Raw genomic sequence first — 26723 nt, forward strand, 5'->3', positions numbered from 1 at the left:
TATGACACCTTGTTTGCAGTTCATGCTTTTTATAGCCTGTTGTTTGTTTTACTTTATTTAGGCTCCAACTTTGGATGTTTTAAACATGGCTAGATCTTACACATTTCCCTTTTAATGACAGACCAACAACGGTAGACCTATTCATCAGTTAAACCCGACACTCACAACCAAAACCTACTGTAATGTGTACCGTCTACAGACAGTGGCAACCACAACATAACACACATGGGGTCAGAAATGTGAAATAACACACAGGAGCAGCTGAACCTTCGACAGGTTTAGATTTTAAAACCGTTCCGCTACCTCACACCCATTTCCTCTCCTTTGTACTCCTTTGTATATTTTTTTTCCAAAAGCCTCTAAAATAGTGTGCCCTGTAATCATGCCCAGTGATATGGGTATAACATGTGAAACATTAGAGGATACCCACCCTGCGTCCGGTGCTTAATTTACCTCTTAAAGATGTGTTTTTTGTGCGAGGTGAATGAGGTCGAAAGAGAGGAAGCAGAAGTAGGACTGAAATAAAGGTACCAGTGTCAAGGTATAGTTTCTTGGAGTGTCTTTACAGCGTTTGCATGCTGAAAGTAGAAAATCCTCTCATTTGTGGTTTCCTCAAAATGACGGTACGTTTAAATGCACGACACCTCCCTCCAATCAGCAGCTTGGATACGACTGTTTCTCATTTGTTTTCATTTCAAAACACGATTTTATTCCAAACTCCGGGGAATAACCTCCAAAGCGGGAGAGAGCGTCTGTTTGAGCGCCATTTGTTGCTAATTTTCAGCCATGAGGTTTGAAAAACCACAAGTCTGTTTTTGCCATGAAGCTATAAGAGGATTGGCTTCAAGTCGGCATTTATCCCACCTTTAATTCGACTCCTTATTTCACATCCAAGACCACAGGGGCAGCTGCCAGACGAGGTGGCACTCGGTCCCACCTACCATGTGTTACTGTATGTGTGTGTGAGTGTGTCCATGTCTCTGAGTAGTGTATCTAACACCACACCCTGCCTGTCAGTGTCACTTCCATCTTGACCACATCCTTAACGACTAAATAACACTGTAGGAAAAACCCAAACACACTGGTAAGCTACTGCTGAGCCAAGAGAGACAACAGATGCATTTGTTTTCAAACTGCCCCAGTAATGTTACATGCTGGTCGCCCTGAATGGCAGCAAAGAGTTCATGTGTGAAGTTTAAGCACTTAAAGCTTCACTAATGAACAGTTTTAGTCACGTTAGCGGCTGTATGGAAGGTAAAGTTGGCCTGTTGGTCCACCAATTTTGTTCAGACTGAAATATCTCAACAACTATTGGATGCATTTCCATTAATATTGGTACATACAGTACATTCATGGTGTCCAGAAGATGAATCCTAATGACTTTTCCTCTATAGCACCACCAGCAGGTCAAAATTTTAATTTGTCCATTGATATCATTTTTTAATTCAATCAGAACAGTGGGCTCTGCATTTGCATTCATCACAGTTCCTGTAACATCCAACATCATAGCACTACTTTTTGTGCAAACTGAGTCAGTGTCAGCCTGTTTAGCCTTTTTCTTAGCTCATTGTTTTGGTTTTACAGCTGGCAAAATGACTGTATTGTCTCAGTACTCGAATCAGTTTCACTTCCGGCAGTGGAGCTTTTAGCAGCTAAAAACCCAGTTGTTTTTCTGAGGAGTTGGTGGAGACCAAAAAGGAGCTAAAATATGAGTGAATTGGACTTATAGTCAACAGCTGCACAAAAACAAGACTCCAAACCAATTAAAATGTTTCTGAGCTGAGTGTGTGTGTCAGCTTGTTGTGGAGTTTTCTTCCCTCAAGTTGCCAACACCAAGAAATGACCAAGACAATATTTTCGGCTTGTTCAACTCAGCTGATCTGTGGCGCTTTACAACCAAAGAAAAAGCCAAAACCACCTAATGCACTCGCCGAGTCTATCCACCATTCATCTATTAAAAGAAGCCATGAAGCTTCCCGGTGCTGTTTTAACAAGCTTTCAGTATCCACAGCTGAGCGACTGCTTTCCGCTGAGGCTCCGTTCACCTCAGAAAGTCTACAAACTCTTCACCCTTCGCTGGTTTGTTAAACCCACAACCAGACCCCAGATGGGTGGAAGCACAGACGGACATTGTTGTAAACTGCCAGAGTGTAGATGGCCAAACATCCGCGAAGATCATCGTTTTCTTCCTCTTGTCTCCGCTTTTCAGGAAAAACACTTTTGAACTCAAACAAACAATGTCACCAGTACAAGAGCCTTTTCAGGTTTGTTCAGCCAAGGCGGCTATTGCTGACCGAGCTAACTTTCCATGTTCTCTTCTGTTTACTCCAAACAAATCAGAGGCCTGTTACACCAAATTACAACATGCAAGCTATGATATGCAACAAAAGACTAGTTCCTCGAGCTTCTTTTTTTTATTATTTCACTGATCAAAACAAACACAAGTGACAATCACTTGTGAAATACGATGTTTCTGTCATCTGAGATATGTGTCTAAGCAGTGCTTAAAACAGGGCCCTGATACATAAAATGTGTCTGTTTAAAAGGCATTTACACACCGAAAGCGTGACGAAAATATGAAATGCTCGCCTGCGAATGTTATATGTTTAGGGCTTTTATTGTGAAAGGTAAGAGCAGAAAGAGTGGATCTGGTCCGAGCCGCCTTTGTCAAGGTTGAAAGGAGTAATAAAGTTTGCCGTCTTGGTTCCTCTGTGTTGTTGTTTGATAAATATAATCGCAACTCAACCAGTTCCACATAACGTGATTGGTTGTGGGGCGGCTGTGGCTCAGAGGTGGCCCACCAATCGGAAGGTCGGCGGTTCGATCCCCGGCTCCTCCAGTCACACAACGAATTGTCCTTGAGTAAGACACTTAACCCCAAATTGCTCCCGAAGGCTGTGCCAAGGCTGTGATCCTGATGGGCAATGTTGGCACCTTGCATGGCAGACATCAGTGTATGAATGTGTGTGTGAATGGGTGAATGCTGACATGTAGTGTAAAGCACTTTGAGTGGTCAAAAGACTAGAAAGGTGCTATATAAATGCAAGTCCATTTACCATTTGATGCCTTTATTTGCGGTGCGAAAAAAAGTATGCCGCTTTTTCGCCGTGTAATATTCGCGTTTTGTGTGAAAGTATTCATGACAAAAACAACATATATATTGACGTGTGAATTAATCGCATGAAAAAAACGTCTCTGGTGTGTAAAGGCCTTAGCAGATTTTTTTTTTTCCAGTTAAGAGTTTGCAAACACTAGTTGTGTGATCGGGCATTTAAGGTCAATCTTTTCTTGTGTTCTTGTTTTCTTTCCTGTTTTCATAGTTTCAAAATTGCTTCCAGCAAAGACCTCAAAGGCAGAGTGCTGCTGAATTATAGCAGCACATCTATCTGTATAAAAATGCACCAAAACTAGTCTGGTGCAGAGTGTTGAGCCATAACAGCCAAGCACATGTGCTCACACAGGAGACAACAGATCAGCCTGGTCCAAGGTTTCAGGAGCTACTGGCCAACATGGGGACTGTGGGACTCAAAACACTGGACACTTCAGCCAAACCCAACTCTGATCAGCAACAGCTGTTGGCTGAACACACACATATTATATACGCACATACACAATGACATGCTGACACAAAAGCGCCTTATCACATTTGTCGTGGCTTTATTTTCCCCAACAGCGCTCTGTGTGTGTCTCAGTGTGTTTTTGTTATTGCTGGCACCGTCCAGCTGGTGATGCCAGCGTGGAAACATTTACACCCCGGAGGGTTATGTAGATACAGACTGGTGTGGATAAATGGATTTATGGGTGGATTAGTGGATGGAAGGAAAGGCAGAAATTGTAGCGCTAAGTCATCAAGTTATTGTGTGTTTAAAGTCGTTTTTTTCTTCTCCAAAAGTTGGCATCTGATTCTTACGTCTACTTAGAAAATCTGAACGCTGATGTAAAAAGAAATGTATATTTGTAGTGTGCAATGGAAAACTGCTGGAAATACAGAATGGTGAAGAATTTCCCGATGCTCTCCTGCAACGCATAATAGTATATTCAGCTGTCTTGACGCTATTAAATGCTCATTATGGATTTTTAATCATATATAAGAATGACTGACCTACTTAAACACTCAAAATAGCATTGGGCTTTCTACAAATGCATAGAGGTCACTGCATACCTTTAAATATGTTAAGGAAAAAATAATCAACTCTCTTTTTGAGTCCTTAATTCACTGACTGATTTATCAAACCATGATGTGATTTGATTAATTTAAGGCCTGTTCCTTGAATCACACATGATAAGTGTCTATATGGATCATTTTAATGCTAATATAGCTATTTATAAAAGTGTTTGCCTCCTTTTTTCTCCTTGGAAGTCATTTTGAAGTGTTTATGATGCTCAAAAAAATGTATTCATTGTTTTAAAGTTCATTTTGTAATGATTATATACAGTATGGTAAAATATTTTCTTGCATGGACTCATTTAAAACAGCAGATTTGATTAGTACAGACAGCTGTTTCTGTGGAATAAATAAAGGGAGATATGGATAGTTAAGCAATTATAGCTTCCATTGCGAAACATTAAAAGAAAACAAGTGCCACCTGTTAGTGATGGAGGAAGACATTTCTACTCTGGCAAATAAAGCAGCCGTCTGAAAAGTCTGAAATGATTTGAGCTGTGAACGCGTTGACAACATTCAGCTGTGACTGCCGGGAGTAAAAGGCTTTTTCTACTGACTTGTGGATGATGAACTGTTGGGCGAGTGAGTAAGTGACTCACTTTAATGTGACTACTACTGTTACCCTATAAAGCACACAGCATTATGATTATTGTATTATAATTATAATAATTAATCTGTGCTATATGTACTGATGCTTCAATATGTTTTCTAGATGAACGTTCTCGGCCGTGACCTCATGGACGGAAATGAACAGAAATCAACTGTTATTTGCTTTTATACAGTAGCTAAGCTATACGTATGATTATATATAAACATGTATTGATTAATATGAGAATTAAAATACATACCTCTGGGACCAGCTGGTCCAACGTCTCCTTTTTCTCCCTGTAAACCTTCGACTCCGACAGACCCTTTAATTCCTCGGTTGCCCTGGATCCCTTTTTCTCCTGTAAACCCTGAAACACAACAAACACATAGGAGCTTGATTCAATCAGTGATTAATAACCATCCAACAGGAAAGCCATGTGGTCATAACATCCTGCAATATCGTTCATCAGACTCTCCTCAACAACAGCTATGACACAAAATGCCATAACTACCCTCGCTTTTACCAATGGACGGATTATGAGACAATGGACCATGGGACATGTGAAAGGCCACCCCTACTACAGAGTCCCTCTTTGTAGTCGTTTTGCGTCTCTTTTTGGTAGTTTTGCATGTCCTTTTGGTCGTTTAGCATCTCTTTTTGATAGTTTTGCGTCTCCTTTTGATAGTTTTACGTCTCTTTTTGGTAGTTTTGCATCTCCTTGTGCATCTCTTATTGGTAGTTTTGCATGTCCTTTTGGTAGTTTTGCATCTCTTTTTGGTAGTTTTGCATGTCCTTTTGGTAGTTTTGCGTCTCCTTCTGGTAGTTTTGCGTCTCTTTTTGGTAGTTTAGCATATCCTTTTGGTAGTTTTGCGTCTCTTTTTGGTAGTTTTACATGTCCTTTTGGTAGTTTAGCATCTCCTTTTGATAGTTTTGCGTCTCTTTTTGATAGTTTTGTGCCTCTGTGGTAGTTTTGCATCTTTTTGGTAGTTTTGCATCACTGTAGTAGTTTTGCATCTCTTTTTTTATAGTTTTGCATCTTTTTGGTATGTTTGTGCCTCTGTGGTAGTTTTGCATCTCTTTTTGGTAGTTTTGTGGCCCCCTAATCTGTTGGGCCTCTGGGCATCTGCCATGTAGACCCATTCAGTAATCCGCCCATGGTTTTACCTGCTTTAAGGGTAAATCATGTTAAGAGTATTTAAGACATTTCTTTTTAGTGCGGAAATGATCAGATTTGACTTTCAGAGGTTAAAGTTAAATTCACAGTACTTTCAAATCCATCTTTGTTTCCTGGCAGTTTTAGAATAACAACTGGATTTGGTTGTGATTGGTTCCACTAAATAAACAATTTTCTAAACTCCTTCTAATTAGCATTTGATGAGGAAAGCATCCAATCAAATCCAATCCAAGAATTAGAGAACTGCTGTGGTGCCAAATCATAAATCAATATAACGAGGACTTTGTCTTCTTAACATTCATTAACAAACTCAGGTTAAATTTTACTTGCAAATCATTGCAAATCCACTGTATACCATAGCAATTTAAAAAAAAAAGTAATAATATGATTTTATATGACTTTATGATACATTTACAAAAAGCCTTACTGCTTCCTGTCCTCCCTCCCATCCTGGCTTAATTTATAGGGGATTCAAAGATGCTGAAAGTGATTGTTAACGTCCACCATCTGCCAAAGCTTCAAATCTCTGAATGCTTGCTGACGCTGGAAGAATAGCACTATACTTTGTTTTGTTCTATAAAACAATCCAATTCAGATTTCCTGCCCTGTGGCACACAATGGGAACTTTTGTTTACAGTAAGCACACTGAAACGTCTCAACATTAATGTGGTAATGAGTTATTGATTGCACCGTTGGAAGTATAAAGCACAATCTTTGTCAAATGTCGCTGTGCCCCGATACGCTCTGATTACACTGTTGTGACTACTCAGCAATCTGAAAGAAATAATAACACTGAGACAGAGACACAAAATAAAACGATGATGGATGATGTCACGTTTTCTGTGGGTTTCTATCTTTCTGCCGTAAAGGGTCAATAACTTCTTTCTCAAAAAAAAAAAAAAGCAATGGGAAAATGTGACCCATCATATTCTGATGTTCGTTCAACAATAGCCTGGATGTGATGATGGTTTCTTTTGGTTTCAATGGAAATGGTGTAACAGAAGTACATGTGCTGCATTAATCGGTTATGTACGGTTTTCATCAAATAGAACTGTCAGCGAAAAAATAAATAAATCTGATAACACTGATTCTAATCTTTATGACAGATTGTTCAATGTCCGGGGGACTACATTATGTTTTCATGCTAAAAATTAAACAAGCCTTTTTCCTCCTTCCCTACAGTTAGAAATTCTTTTTATTCACTTTTTCCTGGAACTATAGCAGCGGTGGGGGGGTTTCCTTTCAGCAGGAAGATAATGCTTCTTGGAAATGTCATGTGAGAGCTGCAGTTCGTCGGCCAGGGAATGTGGGATGGATGATGATGGGGGTAGGAGCTGAGGGGGTGATGATTCAAGAGGTACCAAGCTGGAAAGGGTCCCAAAAACATCTGGACACATGTTGTTGTTGTTGTTGTTGTTTGCATCTTACAGGATCTATGAAAACTTTCATGGTTCTGAGGTGCCAGTTCTGCCTGGATGAGGGTTCATCTTGTGGTTTTTGGTGGACATACCTACAAGACAAAGATAGATGACCCGTCCCGCTGGTCCCGTCCACACCCGGTCTGAAAATAAATCCCCATCCAAAGTCTGGGTCTTTGTTTTCTTAAGTGGATTTATATGACCTTTTATATCCTCTGCGCTCGCTGCATTATTAATGCAACTGAATGTAATCACAGAAGCAGAGGGAATAAGACCAGAAGTCTGTTTTGCGTTAAAGGTGACACATTCACCTTTCATGCCACTCAAACCTAAATCCTCTCCCGTAAAAAAGGCTTGTAACTCCAAACTTCTTGTTTACATTGGACATTTATAGGCCAAGGACATTTTATGACCTATGGGCTTTTAAACTCATCTAAAAAAAAAAAAAAACAGTCCGAAAACACAAGGCTTTATTTGACACTGTGTTTGTGCGTCTCTGGCTTCACATTCATTAAATCAGAAATAGCCACTCAGAAATTCGTGATCATTCCTTTCTTACATATCACAGCATTTCCCGCAGGTTGGGGATTTGTTTGCAGTGGTTGGCGTAGAAGTTTGAAACAATGGCATTTAAATTTAGTATTGGGGCAGACAGGAAATGAGGGGAGAGAAAGGGGGCGGGATACAAAATAAAGGTCGACACTGTGGTTATGTGGTATATACGTCTTAATCTTTCGGGCTATCAAGACGTCCATCAACATCTTCATATTTAACAGGCAGACATGAGAGTGGTATTGATTGTTTCATCTAATGCTCTGCTAAAAAAACTAGTATTTCCCAAAATCTCTAACTATTAAAAGGTACAGTGTGTAGGATTTGGCGGCATCTAGTGGTGTGGTTGCAGATTGCAACCAACTGAGTATCCCTCCGCTCACTCCTCCCTTTCTAAGACTGCAGTAACGTGAGCCGCCGAGTGCAAAACTGTGGTAACGCCGTTCACCTCGCTCAGAGGCCATCCTCACCATAATAACACTACTTTAGGAGCAACGGAAGTCAGACGGCGACTGGCGGTACGGCGGTTTTACACTCTGCAGCTCAGGTTACTGCAGTTTCACAAGCGTGTCGGAGAACTATGGTGGCCTTCAGGTAACAGAAAAATGCAAAAGGAGCAACATGGTGGACTCCATGAAGAGGACCCGCTCCACATGGTTCATTCTAAGCTAACAAAAACACAACGATTCTTAGTTTCAGGTGATTATACACTAATGAAAACATAGTTATTAATATCATATTCCATTTATGTTAATAGATCCCCTGAAATGTTACACACTGTTCCTTTAAAGCTGCAGTGCGTAGAAATCCGGAAAACGCAAAATCCTGCATCCCCTCGAGCTGCTCTCTCCTCTCTCTCCTCTCTCCGCTCTCCCCTCTCTGTCCGAAGCCCCTCCCCCCACACGAGAACGGGCATATGCACGCGCTTCATACGTGCTCGCTACATCTGAGGAGGCTACCGCAGCGAGCTACACATTACCTTCTAACGACATCAACAGTTTGGACTGTCTTTTTGAAAGTCTGTCTTTCTTTTTTTGGGTTGTTTTGAGGTGTAGGCAGTTGCTGCCAATGCTGGAATAGCAAGCTTTCCAGTAGGTTGTTCCGCCATTGACCGAGGCTTTCACTATCTGCAGAGACCAGACGTGAACGCGCATCTCCTTTTGTGGAACAGCCAATAGGAACGCTCTCTCTGAAATGCCCTGTGATTGGTCAAAGTCTGCCGTCACGGGCAAGATTTTCTAAAGCCTGTAAACAGAGCCATGAGGAGGAGCAGAGGTGTAGTTTTCTCTCAGATCACTTGAATTACAATATGCTGAAAGGTTATTATGGAATTTTTGCCAAATTATGCCAAAATATTGTTGCCTACTGCCACTTTAATAGGTCTTTTTTTGTATCCAGTTCACTAACTGATGAATGGTTGTACCCACCTCTCAATCCTGTCAACCCAGGAGCTCCGGGGGGCCCCAGTGCTCCAGTATCACCCATCTCTCCCTTTGGCCCTGGAGGACCTGCAGAAAGAAACACAATTATGGTCACAATTGATGACATTATGCATTGGTAAACAATGCAAATAGTTACTAATGCAACATTTTTCAGCGATGGTAGATAGTTTTCAAGTCCTTTACGACCTACACTGCATTGTTTTTATATGGGACGATCAAATGTACTGAAAAAGCGAAACTTTGGTCAGTCAGCTTGGACTGCTGGTGTTTTGTCGCACATGTTTCAGATGCTGTTGGAGATTGTAGATTGTGAAAAACAACATCAAGTGAGTTGAAGAGAAGCTCAGTAATCTTCTACTGTTCAGTAGCAGAAAAAAAAATTACTTTACTAATTGCAGCATGTTATTCTTTCCAAGGCGGATTTGAAAGTCAAGTTGAATTTACAACAGTGTATGGTTTTATTTAAGTTTAAAAATGGCTGCATATACTGTATATGTTTTTAATCCATTTACTTAAAAGATATACTGTAACTCATACCACATCCATGAAAATAACCCGTTTTTTATCTTGACTTTACTTCTCTTGGAGAGGAATAGAAGCTGCAACAGGGGTTTTTGAGGAATAAAAAGAGGGTAGAAATATAAGAGTCACTCAGTGTGTCTTTATTATTACAGCATGTTGGACCGCTTATCATCAAAGGTGCTGCCAGAATAAAGGGAAGAGAGGAATCATGTAGATTATCACTTGAAAAGGGAACACATGGGACCAAAAGTTGTTTCAAAGAGCAACATGCGAGCCTTTAATTCCTTCAGATAATGATTTTATCAATGTCATATTCATCATTTACTATAGCTAACACACACACACACACACACACACACACACACACACACACACACACACACGCGCGTACACACACACACAAAATGTAGGCCAAACTGGTTCTTACAACTGATCTAAGGATTCAATCCAAAACGTTTGTTGTACTTGGAGAGAGTGAATGAACAAAAAGCCAAATAGTGAGTGAAAGAGGACAAGAGAGATAAACGCATACATACAGTAAAGAGAGAAAGAGAGAGAGAGAGAGAGAGAGAGAGAGAGAGAGAGAGAGAGAGAGAGAGAGAGAGAGAGAGAGAGAGAGAGAGGCCTGGCCACAATGGGAACCACATGTTTAACAAGGTGGACCACAACACAGCTTGTGGGAATGCTTAAAAATTCAGGGCTTGTTATTGTCCAGCGGTTCTGATCCTTCACAGCCTCTAATGTTCTTAATTTGCAAGTTTCTGATGCCGAGAAGCTGCCGAGCGACTTTGAGATACCGATCTGCCTGCTGCCGCTTCGAGCAGCTTTACAACTGGACACACTTAACGGGTGACCTCCAGGTCACGAGCCTGTGAAAAGGTCACGTTAAGAGGGGAGGCTGGGTGTCTACTACAACTAGTGATGATATCCTTCAGTAATAGAAAAATTGGCACCTATTTAAATTCATTGTCAAATTCTTTTTTTAGAAAAAAATGCCAAACTTCCTCATCTTCTTCATTGTTTCTGTTTTTGTGAATGAAATATCTTTCTGTTTTGTAGCATTGGTTGGACGAAACTTGTTGAAATCACCTTGAGCATTTAGTACTCGTGATGGGCCTTTTTCAATATTATCTGACATTTAAAAGACCAAATGATTAATCAGGGTAATTATCGGTAGATTTACAACGTGGTGTTTCTGTAGGGAACATCTTCCTATTGAAGGCCTTTGTACAGAGTTGACCCGAGGACCTGACCTGACCCGAGTTAACCTTTGGTTCACAGTGTCTTGTCAGCTGTGGACAGACTTAATCTGCTACAGATCTTGGGGCTTCTGCTCACGTTTGACTGGACCCCGTGGACCCATGAAAGGTCAGCAGACAGATAAATAACATGAACAACAGATGTTGCAGTTTTAGTCAGTTGCGTCAGTCAAAACGCAACAAATTACTGAGTAAAATCACCGTGTGAGTGTTTTCTGCTTGTTACTTTAAGAAAGTAGCATTTTGGACAAAAGTCGGCTTTTCTGGCTGTTGGGTTTTTGTTTTTATTGGGTTAAGCCAACATCAGTAACTTTCACTATGGGCCGTTTTATACATACGATATCTTGAGGGGAACGGGAATATTTGTGCTAAATTTTGTCCAATTCATCGACCCACTTTTTAAGAATGACAAACATATAGGCCTAGAAATCGTGAAAAAAGCATATTTTTGCATAAAGACACCGATCAGCCATAACATTAAGATCACTGAGAGGTGAAGTGAATAACATTGATTATCTCGTTACAACGGCACCTGGCAGTGAGGGGGTTATATCAGACAGCAAGTGAACATTTTGAACTTTGAACTTTGAACTTTGTGTTGGAAGCAGAAAAAATGGGCAAGTGTAAGGATGTGAGCAACTTTGACAAAGGCCAAATTGTGATGGCTAGACGACTGGGTCAGAGCATCTCCAAAACTGCAGCTCTTGTGGGATATTCCCGGTCTATAGTGGTCAGGATCTACCAAAAGTGGTCCAAGGAAGGAAAACCGGTGTATCGGCGATATGGTCAGACCATTGATGCACGAGGGGAGCGAAGGCTGGCCTGTGTTGTCCAATCCAATAGAAGAGTTACTACTTGATCGCAAATTAATCGCACATTTTTTATCTGTTCAAAATGTACGTTGAAGGGAGATTTGTCACGTATTTAATACTCTTATCAACATGAGAGTGGACAAATATGCTGCTTTATGCGAATGTATGTATATATTTATTATTGGAAATCAATTAACAACACAAAACAATGACAAATAGTCCATAAACCCTCACAGGTACTGCATTTAGCATGGAAAATATGATCATATCATAACATGGCAAACTGCAGCCCAACAGGCAACAACAGCTGTCAGTGTGTCAGTGTGCTGAATTGACTATGACTGCATGTGATTATCATAAAGTGGGCATGTCTGTAAAGGGGAGACTCGTGGGTACCCATAGAACCCATTTTCATTCACATATCTTGAGGTCAGAGGTCAAGGGACCCCTTTGAAAATGGCCATGAAAGTTTTTCCTCGCCAAAATTTTACGTAATTTTTTAGTATTATTTAGCCTCCTCTTCACGACAAGCTAGTATGACGCGGTTGGTACCAATGGATTCTCTAGCTTTAAAACTGAGCCCGCTACAACCTCCGAAAGCTCAATTGTGTTAATGCGTTATTATTGCGTTAACTTTGACAGTATAATGAAAACATAAACACGTGTAAATACTTTATAAATGAGACCAAATAAATTCATTCATGTAGATTTTTTGGCAAAATTGCAAAGTTTTTGGCAACCTTAATAAAATCTCCTACGATTCGTGGGTCCCGACCCAGTCTTTGGGAATGACTGATCTGAAGTGAAAACTTTGACCTGCTGGGGGATCTAGATGAATTGTCAGAAGTTCACAAAAGTCAGCAGGATTCATCATCTGGGGACCGTGAACTTCTTTACATGATTTCATGGCAATCCATCTAATAAGTGTTGAGAGTCAGGTCAGATAAGGTCAGGTGCAAATTTTGGGGCCCATGAAGACGTCTGGTTCCAATTCCCACTGATTGAGCTGATAAGATGCTATAGTCTTCTCCTTTCTCTTTGGCCATGCTGTTTTTTTTTATTGTGATGTTGGATATCTGGACCGTAGCGCAAAATCATCTGTGGTCACAGGAATCTATAGATCAAAACTTAAGAGTTTCCCTGAGAGAAAGCTGAACTCACAACTAATCTCTGAACATCTTTTGACACATTAACATCCCTTTATAAAATATAACATAAAGTTATGGGTGTCTGCATGCCTCAGCTTTGGTAAAGACAGTTCACCCTGGTGGTCCTGAAGAGATGTGTCCTCCTTAATAGTTTGTTTAAGCAGAGCTTCACATTATTAATCTCTTGGCTTTCAGAGTCCCATGTGTTCGTTCAGCTGACAGCGTTTCAACAATAACAAGCCCAGCGGCCCCTTCAGGGTCAGCCTGCAAACATCTGACAGCACCGAGTCCAAGAATACAACACTAGCGTGGAGTTCAGGCGCCTCCATCCAACATCCAGTCTCTGTTACTAATGTAATGCAGGGTGGAGCAACAGGGCAGAGAGCCAGACGATCTTAGCGGAGATCACACCACGCCGTGATGGGACAAAATGTACTGTATGTTAAATGTAAAAGGAGATAAAGAGCGCGTTGTGAAATCCATCACTATGACGAATGACAGAGGGTATTATCAGGGTTTATGTTATTTGAGGATACAGTCATTTTAATAAAAAACAGACGGACAAAACTGTAGTCAGAATGAGGCTAAAATGTTCAATGTATATCCCTAATAGAAGAGGACAGGGTTGTGTTTAAAAAGTGATTCTTTCTGGAGGATTTAGAGTAGGGGCTTTCTACAAAATGCTTTGGCTTTACAGATACTGTTACACAGAGACAGTTTAGCATATTGGCCCGGACATAAGGCGATATTTATTTACCTATCTACCCTTAGAGACATTTTAGGTTATAAGACTTCCAAAGGACAGTTAGATATTGTATCTTCGATTAGAAATGCTGCTAATTGTGAGTTGAATGTGAGTGTGTATAAGCCAACCTCGTCTGAGCGATGGGACTCTTCACTAGTAAAACAAACATGCCACTCAAAATGTACATTAATGGTCATCAGATGACACCTAGGGCTGTAAATGTTTCCAGGCCTCGGCGTTGCTCAGAGCGACTCGTAACGTTTGACTAACTCAGCAAAAAACTCCCGCAGCTCAGCAGCTTTCAGCAACAACACATCATCCATCCAAATGTGTCACCGTTACTGTATGAAAACCCTGCGTATGAAGTTGTGTCATCTTCTGGCACAAGCTGGAGAAACATTGTGAATTAGAGAGAAAATGAAACATATTGTTGCCTGTGAGTGTAGAGCCATCCAGCAGTTGGTAAAACTGAGTAGTCTCATATGATAGATTTGTTGTCAAATGTAGGTTACCATATAACAGTAAACTTAAAGCCCCTGAGAACTCACAACTTACAAGCAACAAATTTAAGTTTTAACAATCAAAGTATAGGTTTGGGAAAAAACTGCCTTAGTTAAGAGTTTAAGCGGCTATTATAGATATTTTTTTTATAATAATAGTGTGATATTATAGTGACATTGTGAAAGGGATCGCTTATAGTGATGAACCTACAGAGAATTACCACCAGTGTTAATTTCATTAACGAAAACTATGATGAAATACGTTCGTCAACGACCTTTGTTTCTATGACTAAGACGAGACGATGACGAGACGGTACCGACGTCTTGAAACACTAACGTTGACGATATCAAACATGTAATATCATCATATCTTTACCAACATTTTTATCACCTTCCACCTTCTCTTATTCTCTCTCTGTCTCAAACACAAAAACGTGCTACGGTGGCAACGCTCAGTCTGTCTCTGTCCTTCTTGTCTCACAATTAAATAAAAAAAAAAATAGCTGACAAGAGAGAAAACATTTTGATAAAATCAAATGACATTTTGAGTTGTCATCGACTAAAACTAGACTAAAACTATGAAGGATAAAAATGACTAAAATATGACTAAAACTAATAAGCATTTTCATTTTAAGACTAAGACTAAATCTAAAATAGCTGCCAAAATGAACCTGAATCTGCAGCTTCCCTCAGCTTTACTGAGCTTTATAGCACTTTATAACACTTTTTATCTGTCCTCTACTGGTTTGATTCACTCTCTTGTAAATGCATAGTAGTCCAAAAGATGGTGTTTTCTTAGTTCCTTAATAGTTTACATGTTGGATACAAGAGATTTATTCTCACCGTAGGAGCAAAAGATCAAAAAGCACTGACAAAGGACCTATTTCTTGTTGGTGACCTTACATAACAGCGTGTGGGCCTATTCATAAAATGCCAGCAAATATCTCCACACACGGATAGAGGGAACTTGAATGCACGTGAATACACCATTTCTTTCACACACAGATACACACACACACACACACACACACACACACAGCTGTCAAATTGAAAGATAGTTGTGAAACCCAAGTAGAAGGCGTTTGCTTCATGCCAATTAAACACTTAGACCAGAGTGACACAGTAACAAATGTTCGGAGCAACGAAAGAGACGCCGTCGACCACAGCATATTACTGGAAAACTGGGTGGGACTTTCTGGCCCAGTGCTAAACTGGTTTAACTCCTAGTTGAAGGACAGGGACTACATTATGTCAATTGATATGAATATACAAAAAACGACGTGGCGTTCCCCAGGGCTCCATTCTCGGGCCTCTTCTGTTCAACATCTATATGCTCCCACTCGCTCAGATTATGGAAAACAACAAAATATCTTAAATCATAATTATGCAGACGACACACAGATTTATATTTACGATGTTATCATGCACTGGGTTGCAGCAGCTATGTGTAAGTTCAAACGTAGCCTAGTTTGAACGTAATTTCTAACTTAAGTCGGAGTTTACGAGCTGGTAACATCTTAATGGTTGCACCAGCTGAAATAGTTCAAACGCAGGCATAGATTACAACTTAAATCTTATGTAAAGTCCTTCATAACATAGCTGTTGACATAGCGCATTGTTTTGAAAGGTGGGATTAACTTTGTTGGATGAGGAGGAGCGATTTATACCAGCTGTTATACCGCCGTCAGCAATGCGCTCCACCCTTGGCCTTTCATGATGACCGATTTATACATCCCACTTTCGTTTTCCAAGAGCGGATACAGAGGATTACCGACGTGCTGGCAGCAAATTTTCAACATAACAAACACAGAAATGGGGCCCTCAGTCCTTCCCTACAAGTGCTACAAGTGTCTCTGGCACTATTATTTTGCTACAGCTATTGATAACCTTTGAAAATACAAATGGATAACGGATGAAAAATAGCCTTTCGGCTAATTCTTTTTTATCTATTCTTATTAATTATGCATTGTCCCTTCTCAAATAAACAAAACTAAATGTCTCGTCACTGATAAAACACTAAACTGAGGATAACCTCATACATACACACACAGTATTTAAGTTGTAATTGAAATCATCTGATTTCCCCTTAGTGGCAACATGTTACTGTAAATAACACCATGTTGTACAATAATTTACCACATGGAGAGGTAAAACACTCCAGGCGACATTAAAAAACAGCTTCTCATGTGTCTTTATCATTAATACAACATGTGTGGCATGAACATCACTGTGAGTCACAGAGGAATTAAAGGCAAATTAACTGAATAAGAAGGAAAGAGGGGAGAGGACGGGGAAAAGAAAAGAGAAGGGAACAGAACAGAACAGAACAGAACAGAACAGAACAGAACAGAACAGAGGAGGATAAACATGGAGAGAGATGTCAAACCATTTTTTGGCTAAGGTGACTTCGAGCTGAGAACAAACAACTGGGCTGCGGAGAGAAAACTAATGACAGAGCTGAGTGGTCGAGTTTTCACCCGTCTAAATTTAACCTACAATTGTTTCCAGGCTCAGGAGAAACAGCATCCCACCCACATGTGAAGCAGACACAAGATCAGGGGTCTCGATGGGTTTGAGTTGCCATCAATCAGTTCGGGCCTCGTCCCCGGCCAGCATTACGTCACAGCATACCTATTCTGATTGTAACAAGCCAGGGAAGTCATTTTGTGCCCTGGCAGCGAGAGTCGTGCCACGTCGGGACTAATCAGATCCAAACAGACCGGAGGAAGAACATTCAGCGTTGCTCAATTACCCCGGGGAAGTAATCCCACGGTGTAAAATCATGTTTGCGTGCTATACGGTCACTTGCATTCAATCACACTGCAAACATCTACTGGCTCAGACGCCCTATTGTAAATGATCTTTCTGGAGCACAGAGTTCCACCCAGAGGGATTCATTATACTGAGAGTTAAAGGTCTCATGTTCTCATGCTGTGTTCACATGTCTTTCATGCATTCCTACAAAACCGCATGGATGTCTTGTAAATTTCACTTAACATGAAATGAATTTTCTTTGTCCTTCTTGTGGGAATTTTGCACACATGCATGTTATCCATAAAGTCCCTTCTTTGTCTGTTGTTTTCATGCTCTTTGGTGTATATAATTCCTCTTTTCAGCCACAATGAGCTGATTTCTGCAAAACGACACAAAAGTTTTGTTGAAAGTCTTGTCATAATTGAATTAGGCTTGCCGTAGTAGTCAGTGTTACCGGTGTTACACGGTGGTCGGGCACACACCGATTACATTACATACCAAACGCCCCCGCCGTCGTTTTGCCTTTTTTTAAAAGAAATAAAACTCATTTAGTTAATTTTCGTGTATCGGCGCCATATTATCAATACATAGTCGGACGATGGACACTATAATTATAAAGTGAAAGTGTCTGCTCCGTACGGAGTCTCAGCACAAAGTAGCAGGAGTCAGATTTCACACACACGGGATGAGAGAGAGTTGACAAACAAGACGATGGCGAAGGATTCGGTGTAAAAGCGAAAAGCAAAAGCGCCTATTTGGCAATACTTCAGATTCAAAACCAGCACTATAAGGGAACCATAACATTAATGACGAGGCAATCGCCATGCGGATTACGGAGCGTTCATGGCAGGTGTGCGTGATGCAGTGACACCGGGTGGAAACCCGCGGCCCGCAGCGAAAGCTCGACCAGAACGTTAAAGATCAAAGTAAGCTCTTTACATACATTAACCGTCATCTTTTCTTGTAAAATGTCCAGTGTAAAACCGATGTTGTCACAAGTTTATTAACCAGTGGGAAAATTTCCTCACCGTGACATCCCTAAACTGAATTCAATTTGACATATCTATCTCAATATATCATCAAATTTGAACATTGCAATTACTCTTTTATGATTTTGATTGAATTTTTGATATTTCCATCGTTGGATGTTGCTAAATTACCTTATATGTTGTATACAGGTACCTCTTCCCTGTGCAGGATTTGGATCAGGCTTCAGATTGAGCTAACTTTAGGGGCATTTGAGACAATCATACCCAGTAACTTTTTCTGTTTTTCTGTACTGGTGATACTGGACTGAGCCGTGAGCAACCCCAACCAGTCAAGCCATGCATCAGCCGTAACTTAAAACAGCTCCAACATGGCTGAAGCATGTCGAATCCTTAGGATGGATATTTGAAAGTGCTGACAGGTATGTAGGAGTGAAACTAAACTTAAACAAAAGTACTGATAAATTGAACAAAGAGCTTTCTCTTTAGTCACCAGCACGAACACACACGTGTTGGTGCAGGACATGGCTTTGGTTAGAGGGAGAACACCATCACAGGTTGACCGCTACCAAGCAGGAGCACAACAGCGCGGCTCTGCACGGCTATCACCTGCAGTGATGTCTAAGTGGAAACACGTGTTCACGGCACGACGCGCCTCGGCCCGATTAAACAGCATTAGGTTTTGGTAATTTCAAGATGACAAGATGGCTAGGGGTCTAGATCAGAACTGGGCTAAAAAGTCTAGATCATCTATTGTTTGGATACGTTTTAAAGTGTATTTAGGACTTGCTTCATATTAGAATATAATCATTTAAATGGTTTTATGTAACCCCGATGTTTGAAAAAAACTTTTCAACTCAATTTATCCCAGTTCTATCTCAGACATCTTGACGCCTTTTGACCTGCAAATCACTAAATCATTGCTTATATGGACAGGAGCACTAAAGCTAACCACAAGGGCACTTAGGGGAGCATTTGGGACAACGAGAGGGGCTCTCAGGCTTCTCAAGTGCCCCTCTGAAGCGTTGAATTGTCCCCTTTGGGAACAGCCAAGTCCTGGTTAAATAAACGTTTTAAAAAGGGGGCTCTTTTCCACTCAGCAATCTGAACATTTTTGGAGCTGACCTTCGAATATGGTGAAGTTCTTCATGGCCAGAGAGTGCTCCCAGTCCTTCAGGCGGAGGTCCTCCGTGATTGTGTTGAGGATCTCCATCTCGTTCCTCAGCTGGGCCTCCGTGTGGACGTGGGTCACCCACAGACTGCTGGTGTCCTCTGTTATGTTGCTGATCTGGATCTGAGCAGCAGCAGGAAGACGGTAACAGTAAGATTTCCTCACAGTGTAGTTAAAGTTAGCTTATAACACGTATTGTGTATGTATAAATGTTAACTTTGTGCTTCCAAAATGTGTCTTAAAAACATTTTTTCAGTAGTAGATTTAACGTATAGGACGTGTTTGTGTAAGCTGTGATGAACCTGCAGGTCTTGTATCTTCAGGTGGTGAATGCTGATGTCATTGCTGAAGGTATGATTGACAGCTCCCACCGTCCAATTGACCTCGTCCAGTTTCTCTCTCAGCCCGCTCACCTGTCCTGAGGTTTCCCTGAAAGAGAACAGAAACAAACAGAACTTTATTCTTCTAATTCAATCATGGGTGGATTTACTGTAGAGGTAATGGGCCCCCTGGGCACAGACATGCAAAAGGCCCCACCACCACTCCTACATAGGAGCAAGACACACAGATGTTATAGTGGTTTAACCTCTTTTGGTAGTTGTTTTGTGTGTCGTTCTGGTCATTTTGCGTGTCTTTATAGTTGTATGGTGTCTCTTTGTAGTCATTTTGCATCTCTTTTTAGTTGCTTTGTGTATCTTTGTAGTCGCTTTGTGTCTTTTTGTGGTAAATTTGCATTTTTGTGTAGTTGCTTTGTGTCTCTGTGTAGTCATTTGCGTCTCTTTGTAGTCTTTTTTTGGGTCTCTTTGAGTGACGTTTTGTAGGTGAAGGCCAGGGGGGCTTCACTTCGGGCCCCTGGGCGTGTGCCCGCTAAGCCCGTTCAGTAATGCGTCCATAAATTCAATTAATTATATTCTACTTCAGTCTTCATTGTGATGCAGTTATGCTTCCATATTTTGGACATGAGGATTTTCACTGTAATATAAACGTGTACCTGAACAGGAGGTCCTGGTCGTGGAGCCAGATGGAGGTGCGGGACACCTCCGCAATCAGGCCCGTCAGGTTCCTGCCGGTGGAGCTGCTCAGGGAGGACAACCTGTCGTCCAACTGCACCAGGTAGCCCTCTGACTGAAGGGAGTGAGCCTGGATGCTCCTCAGCTCCACCTCCAGGCCCTGCGGGTGAAAGAACTTACAACTATCAACGTAATTCAACACAAGTATCACTTATAAAGATAATTACTAACTTGGAAATCACAGTAAAACCTAAAAGTCTATCTATCTATCCCTTATCTATCTTTAAATGTCACTTTCCCGGTCTCTCGTGTCGTACCTTGATGAGGATCTCCAGCCTCTGCAGCCAGTCGCTGTGGTTCTGGAAGAGATTCTCCAGTTTCCAGATGTTCTCCAGCAGGTCAGCCTGAGTGGACGCCTCGCCCAGGGTCTGCTGGATCAGCCGAGAGCGCTCCGACATCCGGGTCACATTCTCCATCAGCACCTCCTGCCGCTGTGAAGACACCTGGGAACGAGAGACTGGGGAGGGAGAGAGAAAGAAAAGAGAGTGAGAGATTTGTTCTGGGTGTTGATTTGTTGATCCCTCAGTCCCCAAATCGAGTATCATTTACTATCCATCACTACTGTCAGCTTGGACCCAGCCAGCACGTTAATGCAGAGCAGATGTTGACTCAGTCACCCGCACTAATTTTGATGGTCTATTCTTTCTAAATGTATTGTTTTGTTAAATTAAGACCTAAATATTTTATGACTTCAAAACCAGTTTCCAGAGTTGGCTCGCTGTGAGGTTCTCTGTGTTTACTGACGACATATTTTGGAAATTCTGTCTCTGTTTTGACTGATGTTTAAGTTGGCCTCCACATGTTGCTGTTCGTCCAAGGAGAGAGAGCATTAGCCCAGAGCGCTTTTTAAAAAGATATGACGTATGGATTCCCAGTGATGGAAAGTAACTACTGTAAGTACGCTGTACTCGAGAAGTACAACTTTGAGGTACTTTTATACCAGTTTTCAAACAGTTATTGTACTTTTTTACTCTACTACATGTATCTGACAACTATACTTTCTAGTTACTTTACAGATTGAAGGCGCTAAATACAGGATTGGGACATCGATGTATAAAGAGAACTGGATTCAGCGTTGGAGGCGGGCTCCCGTTCATTCCTATGAGAGTTGCTCAGTGGTGCATGTAGCCAAAATGGCTTAACTGCTGAGGACCTATTGATTTAAATAAGGGCTATTCAAGTGTAAGGATATTCAATTTAAGTCTATAGTCTATAGTCCACCAGAGGGTGGGTGCTATGCTTCTTTGACGACGCCGTTGTTATCAGCTGTAACCGCCGCATGAGAGCAGTGCAGATTTATCTTATGACCCTTTGGAGGCGTCTGACCCCAAGGTTGAGAACCACTTGACTTAACTACTAAACTGTAAAAAGTAGTTAAAACTAGCTCCAACTTGACAAGCTATAAAAGTAAAAAATGCAACAATCTAATAATGAAATACTTGATTATATACAGTGTCAGTCATGAGGCCATTTTCTGCAGAAACAGTAGTTTTATTTTTGACAATACTTTGATAGGTTTACTTAAAGGTGCAGTGTGTAGGATCTGGCGGCATATACTGTACTGATGAAGTTGCAAATTCCAACCTACAGAAACTTCTCCCGTGTGCAAAGCGTGTAGGAGAACTACAGTGGCTGACGCAAAAAGGCGAATGCCCCTATTTAGAGCCAGTGGTTTGCCCGTTCTGGGCGACTATAGAAACATGGCGACCAGCTCCGTGGAGAGGATTCACTCCGTATGTAAATATAAACTGGTCATTAAGGTAACGAAAACACAACAATACTTATTTTCAGGTGAATATATACTAATATAAAAAATATACTATTAATATTATATTCCATTTCTGAAGATAGATCCCCCTAAATGTTACACACTGTTCCTTTAAGTAGGAATTTTACTTGTAACGGAGTATTTTTACATTATAGTACTGCTATTTTTTCTTAAGTAAAGGATCTGAGTACCACCAATGTGGACTCCCAGCAAGTTGTTGCTGAACTTTCCTCTACATTAAAATGACAAAAAGTTGGAGTTTGGTTTTGTTTCTATTCTAATTATGAAATCATCTACTTGTTATAATGTGTAATACGCTCATTTAACCTTAAATACACATTAAATTAGAGGGACCTTTTGATGAAGAATTGTAAACACACAAATCTGAAAGAAACAGAAATAAAAAGATAAAGTGACAACATGTTTTCCTTTAAGAGTTTGTGGAGAGTTTTGGGACGATATGCACGTGTTACACCACATTTGGTGACAGTTAACATATTACTGATGAACCTTTCTTGTCTTGTTTCTGGCTGTGGCATAAAGGCCACTTCTTCTTTTCCCTTCTCTCTGTTCTCCATCGTGCCTAATGAGAAAAAGCTCCTCGGTTTCATGTTATGTTGAGAGCATGTTGCGTGGTAACGGCTCGATAGCCCGGGAGATATTTTGAAACCAGATCCTCAGCGTTACGCCATGACGACATCCTCTCCGCGGGACAGCAGGGACCAGTGTGTGCAAAATACTTTAGCTGGAGAGAAAAGGGAATATCTTGGGAAACGAGAGGAAGCAGGTTATTCGCTTCACGCAGGCTTTTCGACACGTTGATGCCCCTAACAGCCCGATGTCACAACATTTCTGTTTCCACGTATCTAAGAGAGATAAAAGTGTGTTTCTGTGTGTGCTGGCATCGAGACCAAGAAACGTCTGCATGACCTCAGAGCTAGAAAAGTGCTGAGAAACCACAGTGCTGCAAACAAACCATCTCAATCCCCGCTCATTATGTGTGTTAGGTTTATTCCTAATGATCTGAAAAACTAAATAAGCCAAAATCTCTCCACTACACCAGGAAGCTTAATTGCCAAATGATGGTCTGTCAGCAATGGGATTTTTTTCAGAAGAACACACACACATTCAAGAGATCAACCAGAACATGATAGTATGGAGTTTCTCAGCAGTACTGGTGCTTGAAAAAGAAGAAGAAAAGGAGCATTTAGAGGGCCAATCTTATTCTAGATAACTTGTATTAATTGCTTTATTAATTGTGCATGTTGTGTCACCTGTTTGTGTCATTAACCAAATATAATAAACTTGAATGTGTCTGTAGCAGTTACCTGAAATATGTCATACAAGTAGGCACTTGACTACTCACAAATACTTCAAGTGTGTGTAATAAGACAAAACCTAATGCCGGGTTCAGACTACACGATATCAGCTCAAACGTAAAGCTCGAACAGGCAGACTTAAGGCCTTTACACACCGGGAGTGTGACGAATAAACAAAACGAAAATGCGAAATACTCACCTGCGAATATTATATGTCTAGGGCTTTTATTGTGAAAGGTAAGAACAGAAGGAGTGGATCTGGTCTGCACTGCAGTAGGCTCATTTTCTCATAGACTTCTATACAAATAGATTTCTTTTTGCAACCAGAGGAGTCGCCCCCTGCTGGCTGTTAGAAAGAATGCAAGTTTAAGGCACTTCAGCATTGGCTTCACTTTTCAGATCCAGAGGTTGCCCACTGCTCTATAATCATCTAATCTGATACAGTGAACCATTGACAGAGTCCTGAACAGACAGGATATTGTGTGGTCTGAACCTGGCATCAGATCAGAAAGTTTAAGAAGAAGAAGGAGGAAAATGAGAAGAAGGAGGATGAGGAGAATAGGAGGAAGACAGCATAAATTCCTAAATCCAATTTTATGAACTCAAACATCCATTGTGGTCGGTAAGAAATCTCATCTGTTTAACTTAGTTTCTGAAATGTTGACACTTGGTAAAAAACTGTTTTCCCAACAGTGATAAAGTATACGTGGATACCACGTTTCTGTCAGATAATCTTGTAAGGATAATTTAAACGTTACAGATGGAGTGGCGGCAAAGAGCTTAGTGTTAATGTAATTTAAGAATGGTTTCCAAATTTTCTTAAATTTGTCAGGGGAACCGCAGTGTGGTTCTGCTAGTTTAAGGTGCAGAATTACGTTTCTTAACCACAGACTGTTTGGGGTCTGTGGGTTCTCACAGTTCAGGACTGAGAATTGTGTGCTATTAGAGACAAGACATATAAACTTATAATCATATCTTGTTGCCAGAACGCATTTGAACAGATTTTCCACCTTGTGTCTCACTTTGTTTCCTCTGGTTTCATCGCCTAAAGGAATAATCAATCAGCATTAGGAATCACTCTCCACTAATTAATGTCTGTTAACATAGAGAGCTCTGCATATACAATCAACCAAACTGCGGAAGTCACTGTCAGGGAACTCAATGGAGGTTTAAGGCTTTTCTATTCACACTATCATTCCTAGAGCAGGAATAATGGATTGTTTTGGCCACTTGAAGGCAGCGGAAAAAGACACAACACTGACATATTATCACTTGATATAGTTGCTATGGAACATGTTACACAGAGCGAGCATCATTCTTTCTGCCAAAGTTAAGAAAAGTTTTACCCATTGAACAAAATTTAAATGGACATTTATTAGATATAAATGTTTAGGGAGGCAGGCAAAGTGTCTTTAGTTGTAAATCAAACTGCAGGAGGTTAAAATGTATAGTTTTATCCAGAAAACATGCTGGATCTCACTAGCAAAAAAATATAAATACGAAGGGAAAAGATACTGTTTATAACCAACTGAAACTTATCCTCATACAACGGTTTGTATGATATCTTACAAAAAAGTTATTCCTCATTTTTTGTGCGTTTCTCTGCATACAGTCTTTTCAAAATAAACTTCCATCTTCACAGGAACAACTTGGTTAGGTTTAGGAAAAGATCCTGGTTTGCAGAAGTTGCATCACTTAAGTACCGAAGTTACATGACAAATAAATCAACGTTGACTTCTGGTTTCACACGGAATACGGATGCTGGTCTCCTGGGCGAAACTCTGATGTTTTTTTAACTTAAGTACAGAAGTTACTTGACAAATGAATCAACGGTTGGCTTAAAATAACCACAGAAGTGGCGTAACTTTAGTACGGAAGTTATGTGACAAATAAATCAGTGCTGACTTCTGGTTTCAGACAGGATACAAACGCCGGTTTCCTGGGCGAAATTATTGTGTTTTTTTTAATCGATTACATACAAATTGACTTTGTGGAATAAAGTGCATTACTTTTCATAGGTAAAGCTACAAACGGTGTATGAGAACAGCCTGCCCACCGAGCTGTAATGGCCCTTCTCTTTCAGTCATCAACCCTCATAATGTCAGACTGAGTTGAGTTACAGAAGGACAGATGAGTCTTCAAGGTGAGTGTTGTGACTTCATGAGAGGGTGATGAGAAATTGACTGAAAGAAGATACGTACGTCTGACAAATCCATTACAAAACCTCTCAGCTCAGCTCTGGAAGATGGGAAAGTCATCTCTTGTCTTTTCCATTCTCCTCCTATTCTTTCCTCTTTGTTTCACACACACACATACTGTACAGACATGGCAGCAAGACTCAAAACAGATTAGTCCCAAATTCACAGCTTCATGGTCTTCTGTGGAGAAGAGGACACTTTCCACTCATGTATCAAATGCTGGAGGGCGGTCCAGCACGACAGCTAGGCTTCAGGGTATAACGTGAATGGATTCTGCATTGTTGCTTCAGTCCTCACACAGTCTCTATATATATAATGTTGCAGTGAATTCACATTATTTGCAGCATTTTATCTGCATTCAACAGCTTTTTCAGTAAACAAACAACCCATTACCTAAAAGGACTATTGGCCAAAACAGGAGTCACTTACTTGATATTTATGATGAGATTCAAATGACCCACTGAACCTGCTTCAAATGTATAAAGACTAGGGATTTATTTAAAAAAAGACATGATTATCCATTCCACGTATCTTGTCTCTAAAACTTGTCTCGCCATACATGTGGGGACTTTCCATAGACTTTTCCAAGCCTCTTTTAGTGCACTTAACATGAACCTCAACCTACTTTTGACCTAAAACCAAGTCTTACCACCAAATAAACAATTTAGGTTCTGGCACATTTTGGTCAACACAATGTATGTGAGGTCCCACAACGTGACTCCAGGTCAGGGTCCCCACAAAGTCATGTGTAAACTAGTGACCAGGGCAGGAATTTCCCCTCCGTCTGGCCTTGATGCCCCTCTGAAAATCCCCGCCCGCAGCCCCAAACTGCCCCAGCTGATTTCGCCATTTTCTCCTCTACCTCTTTCCTGTCAATACGTTTTTTAGACACCAATGTCTTTTGTTGAAGTTCTTATTGGGCAACATCAAGTGAAACGCTGTGCAGATAACCTGAATTTTTAGCCTGTATGAACCGCTGGAAAACTGGGCTATTTGTGACGATAGTTTGACACGCGTGCCGCCATAGCTGATCGGGGCCACGCTAGACAATGCTTGTGTTTCCACCAGATGTTTTAGAAGCGGCCCAGAAGCGGCTCTCCACTCTGCTACGCTTAAAATACATGCCAAGTC

At 40.8% G+C, this 26723-nt stretch overlaps 1 protein-coding gene across 1 annotated transcript in view; it reads right to left on the minus strand.

Annotated features, from left to right (window-relative positions):
- Positions 1–26723, minus strand: part of scara5 (scavenger receptor class A, member 5 (putative)) — an 82271-nt gene that overhangs the window by 24199 nt on the left and 31349 nt on the right. The window contains exons 4-9 of the mRNA XM_037751374.1: positions 20565–20764; positions 20229–20407; positions 19540–19666; positions 19192–19360; positions 9326–9406; positions 5014–5121 (exon numbers count right to left, since the gene is read on the minus strand). Of these exons, the coding sequence (XP_037607302.1) occupies positions 5014–5121; positions 9326–9406; positions 19192–19360; positions 19540–19666; positions 20229–20407; positions 20565–20764 (864 nt within the window). The remainder of the gene's footprint in view (positions 1–5013; positions 5122–9325; positions 9407–19191; positions 19361–19539; positions 19667–20228; positions 20408–20564; positions 20765–26723) is intronic.

This window comes from Sebastes umbrosus, chromosome 18 (assembly GCF_015220745.1).
Source record: "Sebastes umbrosus isolate fSebUmb1 chromosome 18, fSebUmb1.pri, whole genome shotgun sequence".
Classification (NCBI taxonomy): domain Eukaryota; kingdom Metazoa; phylum Chordata; class Actinopteri; order Perciformes; family Sebastidae; genus Sebastes; species Sebastes umbrosus.